The sequence below is a fragment of the Emiliania huxleyi genome (genome assembly GCF_000372725.1).
Source record: "Emiliania huxleyi CCMP1516 chromosome Unknown EMIHUscaffold_200, whole genome shotgun sequence".
Lineage (NCBI taxonomy): Eukaryota > Haptophyta > Isochrysidales > Noelaerhabdaceae > Emiliania > Emiliania huxleyi.
This window is the reverse complement of record NW_005200599.1, coordinates 178,180-187,253: the sequence shown is the minus strand read 5'-3', so window position 1 is coordinate 187,253 and position 9,074 is coordinate 178,180. Positions and strand designations below refer to the sequence as shown.

Genomic DNA, 9,074 nt, shown 5'->3' with positions numbered 1-9,074 from the left:
ACGCCTTGGAGGCGGTGCGCGCGCGCGGGAGCCAAATCACCTCGCTCGCGTGCTGCGTGACGGCAGCAAGGGTGGCGACAAAGGAGTCGTGGTCGTACTTGTTTTGCACCGCCGCGAAGCAGCACGCGTCGAGCCATATTCCCTCCAGCCCCGCCGCGTGCGCCACGTCGGCGATCGAGGCGAGCGCCGCGGCGTCCATCGTTGTCCCGCTGTGCTCATGTCGATCGGCAGCGGTCCGTGGCGGGGGTGGTGCTCCCCGGCGCAGAGCAAGGCGCCAGGGTCGGGGAGGGGTCCGAGGCAAGGTGTGGTCTGCTAAGGTGTGGTCTGCTAAGGTGTGGTCTGCTGAGGTGTGGTCTGCTGGAGGGGCGCGGGCTCACGTCATCGCGCGGAAGAGGATGTCGACTGCCAGCTTCTCGTCCTCGTCCGTCATCTGCTCCAGGATCTGCTCCTTGAAGCGCAGGCAGTACACGAGCGTCGCGCCTCCGCCAGGCACGATCCCCTCGTTCATCGCCGCCTTGACCGAGTTGAGCGCGTCCTCGTACCTAGTCTCGGGTCATCTCGGGTCATCTCGGGTCATCTCGGGGCATCTCGAGTTGAGCGCGTCCTCGCACCGCAGCTTCTTGTCCTTCAGCTCCGTCTCGGTCGCAGCGCCGACCTTGTACGCGGCCGGTGTCAGTCAACATTGGATCTTAGAGGGGGGGGGGAGTCCATACTACTCCATCCTAGTCGACCTTGATCCGTCCGATGGCGCCGCCAAGCTTTGCGATCCTCTCCTCCGCCTTCTCCTTGTCGAACTGCGAGTCGGTGAGCTCCGCCTCCGCGCGGATCACCTTGATCCGCTCCCCAACCTCGTCCGCGTGGTTGCCTGGTGGCGAGAGGAGCCGAGATGAGCCGAGATGCGCCGAGATTGCTCCTCAGCTCCCTCTCCCGCGTGGCTGCCCGTCGCGATCATCGTCGTCCTCTCCTTGGAGACCGCCACGCGGGCAGCCTTGCCAAGCATCTCCTCCGTCACCTGCGCGAGTGCGCGAGCAGGGGCGTCACTCTTCGGAGGGGCAGCAGCCTCGCCCCAGCATCTGTCGCTCGCCGACTCGAGGGTTAGGCCGAGCTGCTCCGTCACGAACGTCGCGCCCGTGACGATAGCGATGTCCTCGAGGTACGACTTGCGCCGGTCGCCTGGCGAGGAGTCATCCGAGAAGAGGTCCCCGGAGGGGCCAGAGAGGGGGTGGGGGGAGGGGGGTGTGTCGCCGCTCACCGAAGGAGGGCGGCTTGATGGCGCACACGTCGAGCACGCCGCGCATCTTGTTGAGCACGAGCGAGGAGAGCGCCTGCTCGAGGCAAGAGAGACCGGTCTCGTGGGGCGGCGGCGCGGCGCACCTCGCTGAGGAGGAGCGGAGGGGTCTCTCGCCTCGCCGGTCACGTCCTCGGCGATGATGAGCAGCGGCTCCTTGGAGGAGACGAGGCCCTCGAGCAGCGGGACGATCTCCTGTTGGCCACGCATCGGAGGGTGAAGCAGCCAGCAGTGGCCCCCTCGAGCAGGGGGGACACCTCCTGCAGTCTGCGGTCGTTTGGCCCGACACCGCCACGCGCACAGCTACAGATACACATCTGCACCTGCATCTCTCGGGTGACACCTCCGCTGCCATCTCCGCTGCCATCTCCGCTGCCATCTCCGCTGCCATCTCCGCTGCCATCTCCGCTCTCATCTCCGCTGCCATCTCCGCTGGCACCTCTACTCTCTCTCTCTTTCTCTTCTTCTCTCGCTCTCTCCTGCATGTTTCCGATCTTGCGGTCGGTCACGAGCACGCGCGGGTTCTCGAGCTCACACAGCTGCGTCTCCTGCACGCCGGAGAGCCCGAGGTGCGTCAGTGAAGGCGTTGCAAAGGGCTGCCACCGAACCACTTCTGCTCGCCTGGTTCTTGACAAAGTACGGAGAGACGAAGCCGCGGTCGATCTCCATGCCCTCGGTGAAGTCGATCTCGTCGGTCAGCGTCTGCCCGTCCTCCACCATCGTCGCGCCTGCTCGCACCGCGGCGGCCTCAAGCCTCGCAGCCTCGCAGCCTCCTCGCCCCTCCTCTGCCCAGCGCCGTTTGCGCCCACGCGCTGGAAGCAGGTAGCGATCGTGCGCCCCATCGCCTGGGGAGGGGAAAGGCGCGAGAAGCTTCGGGGGCGGGCGCCAGGGGAGGCGCGTGGCGTTCGAAGGGCGCGTCGCCTCCGAGTTGGTCGCGATGGGGCAAGTCTCTGGGAGGTGTCTGGGAGGCGTCTAGGAGGCGTCTGGGAGGCGTCGCGTCTGGCGCCTCCGAGTTCGTCGCGATGACGGCGATGTTTTTGATCTCGTCGTCAGAGTCGACCGGCTTGGCGAGCTTCTTCACCTCCGCGGCGAGCAGCTTGGACGCCTAAGCGAAGCGTCCGGAGCGAAGGTCAGGGACGCTCTCTCTTGCTCCACCACGGGCCAGCGGGCGCAGCTCTATCGCCTTTTGCAAACCGCGCTGCAGAGCGATCGGGTTGGCACCCGACGCGACGAGCTTCAGCCCCTCGCCGACCAGAGCCTGCGTCAGCACGCACGACGTCGTCGTCCCGTCCCCCGCCTTCTGGTCGCTCTTCGACGCCACCTCGACGATCAGCTTTGCACCGACGTTCGCGCGCGCATCCTCGAGCTCTATGTCTCGCGCGATGGTGACGCCATCGTTGACGACCTCCGGCACGCCAAAGGAGCGCTCCAGCACGACGTTCCTCCCCTTGGGACCGATCGTCACCTTGACCGCATTCGCGACCGCATCGATCCCCGCAAGCAGCGCAGCGCGGGACTCGTCACCAAACGTGACCTCAGTCGCCATGCGCGGCGCGGCGCGCACACCGCGCGCCGAGGCAGCGGGCGTGCCGACCCACACCGCGGCGGCGTGGGTGCACCCGCCCAGCAGCAGCGCGCTCCCGAGCAGAGCTGGCATTATCGGTTTGCGCGTGGCTGAGCGGCAGCTCGCACACTGGGAGCTTGTTCGCTAAAAAAATGCCGGGCGCTTGCAACGTGGCCAGAGGATCCGAGGGTGGGCGACGGCTAACACCACACTTCTCCCCTAAAATCCCTGTGTGGTGGCGGCGTACCGTCCTCCCATCCCTCCCTTGGGTTGCCTGTTTTCTTTCTTTAGGATCCTCCCATCCCTCCCTTGGGTTGTCCGTTTTCTTTCTTTCTTTCTTTTAGAGGATCCTCCCATGCCTCCCTTGGGTTGTCCGTTTTCTTTCTTTCTTCCTGGCCAGAGGAACTGTGATCAAGTATCAAGTCGTATGCTGGAGGCTCTCGCCGACATCCGCTTCCGGGCACGCGCCACCGCCGTTTGTCCGCCCCCTCCCGCCCCGCCGCGCCGACGCGATGCCGCGGCTCGGCAGCACATTCGGGCTAGCGATGCGCGCTCGCCCCCTCCTTGGGGCTGGCTTGCCTCCCCGCCCCTCAAACCAGTAGCCCCTCTCGCGGAGGTAGGCCCTCGACCGGCGCAGGTCGCGCCAACAGCTCGTGTTGGGCAGCGGCGCCGCCGCTCCGAGTCGCCAAAGATAGCGGACCGCCATCGCGACGGGCGGGGAGACGCAGGAGCGCGAGCGGCAGTGCCAGGGGCCAAACTGCCACGGCTTGGCGCCGTCTGGGCCACTAACACGCGACCTGCAAAAAGCAGCGGGGTTGTGAGTTCCACCCTCCAGCTTGGCGCTACATCAGGGATCCGCCCGCCTTCCCGCCCAGTGGTCCACCGTCCACGCGTACGAATGCGTCTGGAATTCGTCTCGGCTCGCTGTCCAGGCGCCTTTTGGCCCCGGTTCGAATCGCGGTTGGCGCGCGCCCTCGCGGAGCGACGCGTGGCGCGCGACGCGCGCGCGTGCGCGTGCGCGCCCAGCCGAGCCCTAGGCCGTCTGCCGTCTGCCGTCTGCCGTCGGCCGTCGGCCGTCGGCCGTCGGCCGTCGGCCGTCGGCCGTCGGCCGTCGGCCGTCGGCCGTCGGCCGTCGGCCGCCGCCGCCGCCGTAGCGGCGGCGAGCGCTCGCCTTTTGCGCGACGCGCGTGTGGACGCGCGCCGCCCAGCGCCTGACGTGCCGGAGCCGGTCCGGCGCGCGCGCGGGCGGCCAGCGCCTGTAAACAGACAGCTGCCGCCCACACGTTCAAAGCATGTAGCTCACATGAGCTTAGTGTACCTGTGTCAGTGAGTCCGGTGCCGAGAATTCTAATTCTTTTCCCCCGGGCACACATGTATGCACATATGTCCGACAGTAAGCGCGCGCGGGCAGCCGCAGCCTCTTCGGACGCGGAACAAGAAACGCAGCCACAGGCGTGGCCAACGAGCCAGGCGCTCTACGCGGAGGGCCTCTCTCAGCGCGCCGAGGTGGTGGCCACGTCCCAGCCCACCTGGGCGATCGACGGCAGAGCGATGCGCGAGAGCACGCTCGGCACTGACGCGTCCGAGACGCTGCGTGCGCGCCAGGCGGAGGTGCGCCGCGTGTTGCTCCGCAGAGGGCAGGCGGGCTAGCAGCACTGCGCCCACGTATCGCACGATTTTCGTCAGACGCTTTGGCTTTCCGGGGATCTCCGGGGAGGCCTGACGTGTGCGTGTGGCAGCAGCGGACTCGCAGTGCAAAACTCGGGGACCGCCTCGTTCATGTGCATTTGAATGAAATGAGACGCTCTCTCCTAATACGCACCGGCCACACGCGTCGGCGCGGCAGCATGCCAGCATCGCCGAAAGTAGCATCGCCGAAAGTGCTAAGTGGCATGCCCCCACCCACGCCTTCTCGAGAGGCTGCGACCGCCGGCGCCTCACGAAGTGTCGGGCAGCAGCGCGATATCGAGATGATCCCCCGCCATGAACTGCAGCTCGGCGAGCGTCTTCGCGTCGTCGTTGCCTCGCTTGAGCGACAGGCAGGAGCCAACCTCCCTCAGCACGAGAGCGCCGCGCTTATCGGGGTAGACCTGCGAGAAGGAGAAGACGAGGCCCCGCTCCCGCGCGGCGGGGTGCACCCCCTTGAGGAGCTCCTTGAGCTCGTACAGCGACGTGTCCTGCCACCCGTGCAGTGGCACCTCGTCGGCGGTCGGCGCCGCGCCGCGCGCAAAGTCGGAGCTCGAGTGGTGGCGGCCGCGCTTGACAAAGGTGCGCAGCAGGAGCGGGCACGTGGCCGCGCGGTCGACCGGGTCCGGCCGCCGCTGCGGGGGGGCGCCGCGCGGTCCGCCCGGCGGCGGCGGCGGCGGCGGCGGCCCGCCGCCGTTCTGCCGGCTGCGCGCGAGCCGCTCGCGCTCGCGCTGGTCGATGCGGACCGGAGGGCCGCCGCGGTCGCGGTCGCGGTCGCGGTCGCGGTCGCGGTCGCGCGAGCGGTCGCGGTCGCGGTGGCTCCCGCGGTTCGCGGGCGAGCGAGAGCGAGCCATGTGTGAAGCGACTGTCTGTGCTGCTTGTGCGTCTTGGTTCAGTTTTTTTGTTTGTTTGTGCGTCTTGGTTCAGGGGTCTGTTTTTGTGAGAAGAAACCCTGGAACACCCTCCTGTCCTCTGAGTTCATTTCGGCTACAGCCAAAAAGAACTGCGGCCCCCTTGGCGGGAACGACATCAGTGAGGCGGCCAGTTCCCACCAACAGCTCGTCAATAACCATGTTCGAGGTGCGCCGCGCCCCCGCCCCGGGCCTCCCCCGCCGCCCCCACTCGCCACGCGCCGCTCGGCGAGCGCGCCTGCGCAGCCCGCGCCCGCGCCCGCCCGCCCGTGGGCCTGCGCGCCGCGGCCGGACGTCGAAAAGCCGCGGCCGCCGACAGGCTCGTATGACTGAGGGCGGGATGCTCAAGAAGATCACCGAGGCGATGAAGGACCTCGTCACCGAGGCCAACTTCGACTGCTCCACCACCGGCGTCTCCGTCCAAGCCATGGTGACTGCCACACACGCCCGCCCGCTGTCGCCACGCCCGCCGCCCCGGCCGCGCCTTGAGCGCACGCCCCGCTGTCGCAGGACTCGAGCCACGTGTCTCTGGTGGCGCTGCTGCTGCGATCCGAGGGCTTCGACCACTACCGCTGCGACTCCTCCACATCGCTGGGAATCAACCTCGGGTCGATGGGCAAGGCGACGCACCTCCCGCTTCCCGCCACAAGCCCACCCGCCCCACTCCCCCTCGCCCCTTCCCCGCCCCGTCCCCCGCCCCGACCGCCTCCCCCACCGCTACTTTCCTTAGGCTTCCCCCCCCCCCCCCCCCCGCCTCCCGCCTCCCACCCCCTCTTCTTCTCCGCCCTCCCGCCTCCTGCTCTCTGCGCCCCGGCGGCGCCCCTTCTCCCGCCCTGCTCACCCTCCCCCCTCCCTCTTCGCCAAGGTGCTCAAGTGCTGCAACAACGACGACGTCGTCACGCTCAAGAGCGACGACTCCGCCGACGCCATGACCTTCATGTTCGAAAACAAGAACGCGGACCGCATCTCCGACTTTGAGCTCAAGCTGATGGACATCGACTCGGAGCACCTCGGCAGCGCCCCCCCCCCCCCTCTCCCCCTCTCCCCCACCGCCACCACGCACACACACCGCCTCCACCACACCACCGCGCGCACACGCACAAGACCACGAGCGCTGCCCCCCCCCTCCTCCCCCACACACAACACGCACACCGCACGACCCAAGGGAGCTGCCCCTCCACCTCACCCCGAGCCTCCCTCGCTCCCCTCCCCGCGCAGGCATCCCAGACACGGACTACAAGTGCACCGTCCAGATGCCCTCCGCAGAGTTCCAGCGCATCTGCCGCGACCTCGCCATCCTCGGCGACACCGTCACCATCTCCGTCACCAAGGAGGGCGTCAAGTTCTCCGTCTCTGGCGAGATGGGCTCCGGCAACATGACCATCAAGCCGAACGAGTCGGTGCCGCGCGCACGGCGCTGTCTCGCGCCGCGCCTGTCGACCAACTCCCCGACACCTCCCCCGCCCCCGCCCCGCAGGTGGACACCGAGGACAAGGACCGCGTCGCCGTCGAGATGGACGAGCCCGTCTCGCTCAACTTCGCGCTGCGCTACCTCAACTTCTTCACAAAGGTAGTGCGGCACCCTGCCCCCCCCCTCTCCGCTACCGCCACCCACCCAAACCAACTCTTTTCAGGACCACCATCCCCCATCCAACAAAAAAAGGCCTGACCTCGCTCAGCGCCCCCAAGCTGACGCATGTCACCACCAATCTGTATGTGACAAACGTCGCATCGCTTACGTCAATCAGCTTCCCGAGCCTCCAGTTCGTGGCTGGTTTCAGGTTCCAGAATCAAGATGCCCTGACGGAGCTCGACCTGAGCAGCCTCGGTCTTGTTGGCAATGGCATGGCAAACAACGAGATGGGGCCCGAGTTCGACGATCTGCCTGTGCTGCAGCCCTCCGGCCTCAAGCTCAGCACAAACTGGATCATCGTGCGTAACTACCTCGGTTTCAGAAGCGTGCCGAACATAGACTGCACCAACAACGCGGGCCTGAACGCAATGTTCGACGCGTGCAGGAGCAGCAACCCCCCAGCAACCTGGAACTCTTGCCGGCCCGGCACCAAGTCAAGCGCGCAACCCCCCCCCAGCGGCTGCTCCTAGCCAAAATTTTGCGCGTTGCGGGGCTAAGTACTCTGGGCCCTCTTGACTCGTCTATCCCCGCGCACTGGGAGCAACACACGCACACGCACAACTAGCGCCGCCGCCGCGCCACGCACCTGGCTAGAACTCTACCTCCGGCGCGTGACAATGCCTGCGCTGTAGATCGATGTCATTGCCCCATGTTACGACTGTAAGACAAGCAACGCTTGCTGCCCGGCGCTGCAGCTAAAAATCGAGGGGTGGTCTGCCCCGGCCTTTTCGAAAGCGCTCTATCTGATACTCTAGCGGATTTAAAGAAAGAAAGAAACAAAACAGACAACCCAAGGGAGGGATGGGAGGACGGCACGCCGCCACCACACAGGGATTTTAAGGAGAGGGGTGTGATGCGCTAGCCGTCGCCCACCCTAGGGGGTCTGCCTCTTCCTATCTCCTTTCGCAGTCTCTCGCCGCTTCTCGCTGCAACCTTCATGCCACACCTCGCGGCCGTCCCACTCTCGTCGTTCTCTCCCTTGTCACTTCCTCCTCTGTCGCGTCATTCTCTTCTGCCTCGTCCTGCGCCGCCGCCGCCTGCCGTAGCGGATTTGACGCATGAGGTCGCCGCGAAATAGTTAGAGGCTGCGCAGGCCTCCCCCGGTATTTTATTGGTCGATACGAGTAGAGCGGCATCATATGAAAACCCCAGAACGGGTCGGACACCGTCCCACCGTCCGTCGCCTCGCTACAGACGTCACGCCCCCGCGCGTGGGGTGGCGAGAGGAGCCGTCGTGCTGCTGCGCTGGCCGCTGGGCGCGTGTGTGGGCGCGGGGCGCCCCCCCCCCCCCCCCGCGCTGAGCGCTGTCAGCGGTGGGCCACCTCTCGGCTCACGCCGCTGACCCAAGCACCCAACTGCATGCGTGGCGGCGCCGGCGGCGCAGTCAGAGTACAGAGGAAGGAGAGAGTGTGCACCTAGCTCCTAGGGGTAAAGCCGTAGGCTGTGCGCAGCGCGGCCGGGCGACGGGTGAGAAGGCTCGCCAAGCACCGCTCAGCGGCGAGGGGGAGGGCGGCGGCGAGGCGCGAGGCGGTGGCAGCGGTGGTGCGGACGGCGGGATAGTACAGAGAAGGAGAGAGTGTGCACAGGCTGACCCACAGGCTGTGCGCGCAGCGCGCCCCGCCGGGCGGGTGAGAAGGCTCGCCAAGCACCGCTCAGCGGCGAGGGGGAGGGCGGCGGCGGCGGCGGCGAGGCGCGAGGCGGTGGCAGCGGTGGTGCGGACGGCGGGATTGACAGGGGAGGCGGCGGCCACGAGCGGAGCGGCGGCGAGAGGGGGGCAGCGGCGAGGCGCCGGCGAGCGAGGCGCCCGCGCCATGTCAGAGGGACGCCGCCGCGAGATGGAGGGCGGCGGTGACGGAGGCGAGGGGCGAGGCGGCGGCGGCGGCGGCGGCGGCGAGAACGGCGGCACCGAGTTTGTCTCGGTGAGCGGAGCGGCGGCGGGAGGAGGAGCAGCGCGGCGCTCTCGCCGTTTGAGCGATGTTTTGAGCCTGGGAT

At 67.5% G+C, this 9,074-nt stretch overlaps 4 protein-coding genes across 4 annotated transcripts in view; 1 reads left to right on the top strand and 3 right to left on the bottom strand.

Moving 5' to 3' along the window:
* EMIHUDRAFT_314748 (heat shock protein 60) overlaps positions 1–2,834 on the bottom strand; it is a gene marked incomplete at both ends in the record, with an annotated part of 3,493 nt that extends 659 nt beyond the window's left edge. The window contains 13 exons of the mRNA XM_005781523.1: positions 3–4; positions 378–542; positions 612–655; positions 732–865; positions 1,042–1,173; positions 1,253–1,325; positions 1,418–1,483; positions 1,590–1,591; positions 1,728–1,836; positions 1,892–1,999; positions 2,098–2,133; positions 2,316–2,393; positions 2,427–2,834. Of these exons, the coding sequence (XP_005781580.1) occupies positions 3–4; positions 378–542; positions 612–655; positions 732–865; positions 1,042–1,173; positions 1,253–1,325; positions 1,418–1,483; positions 1,590–1,591; positions 1,728–1,836; positions 1,892–1,999; positions 2,098–2,133; positions 2,316–2,393; positions 2,427–2,834 (1,357 nt within the window). The remainder of the gene's footprint in view (positions 1–2; positions 5–377; positions 543–611; positions 656–731; positions 866–1,041; positions 1,174–1,252; positions 1,326–1,417; positions 1,484–1,589; positions 1,592–1,727; positions 1,837–1,891; positions 2,000–2,097; positions 2,134–2,315; positions 2,394–2,426) is intronic.
* Positions 2,835–4,807: 1,973 nt separating this feature from the next.
* On the bottom strand, positions 4,808–5,161 carry EMIHUDRAFT_47430 (histone deacetylase complex subunit SAP18; the record flags this gene model as incomplete). Its single annotated transcript, XM_005781522.1, has 1 exon — positions 4,808–5,161. A coding segment is annotated over one exon (354 nt), but the record flags the coding sequence as incomplete, so codon positions are not given.
* Positions 5,162–5,578: 417 nt separating this feature from the next.
* EMIHUDRAFT_456826 (hypothetical protein) lies at positions 5,579–7,837 on the top strand (the record flags this gene model as incomplete). The annotated part of the gene is made up of 8 exons (XM_005781521.1): positions 5,579–5,618; positions 5,769–5,879; positions 5,960–6,070; positions 6,315–6,462; positions 6,668–6,849; positions 6,927–7,019; positions 7,139–7,452; positions 7,753–7,837. The coding sequence occupies exons 1-8, from the start codon at positions 5,610–5,612 to the stop codon at positions 7,835–7,837; spliced, it is 1,053 nt and encodes a 350-aa protein (XP_005781578.1). The 5' UTR covers positions 5,579–5,609.
* A 575-nt stretch (positions 7,838–8,412) lies between these two features.
* Positions 8,413–9,074, bottom strand: part of EMIHUDRAFT_234090 (hypothetical protein) — a gene marked incomplete at both ends in the record, with an annotated part of 4,447 nt that continues 3,785 nt past the window's right edge. The window contains one exon of the mRNA XM_005781520.1: positions 8,413–8,437. Within this exon, the coding sequence (XP_005781577.1) occupies positions 8,413–8,437 (25 nt within the window). The remainder of the gene's footprint in view (positions 8,438–9,074) is intronic.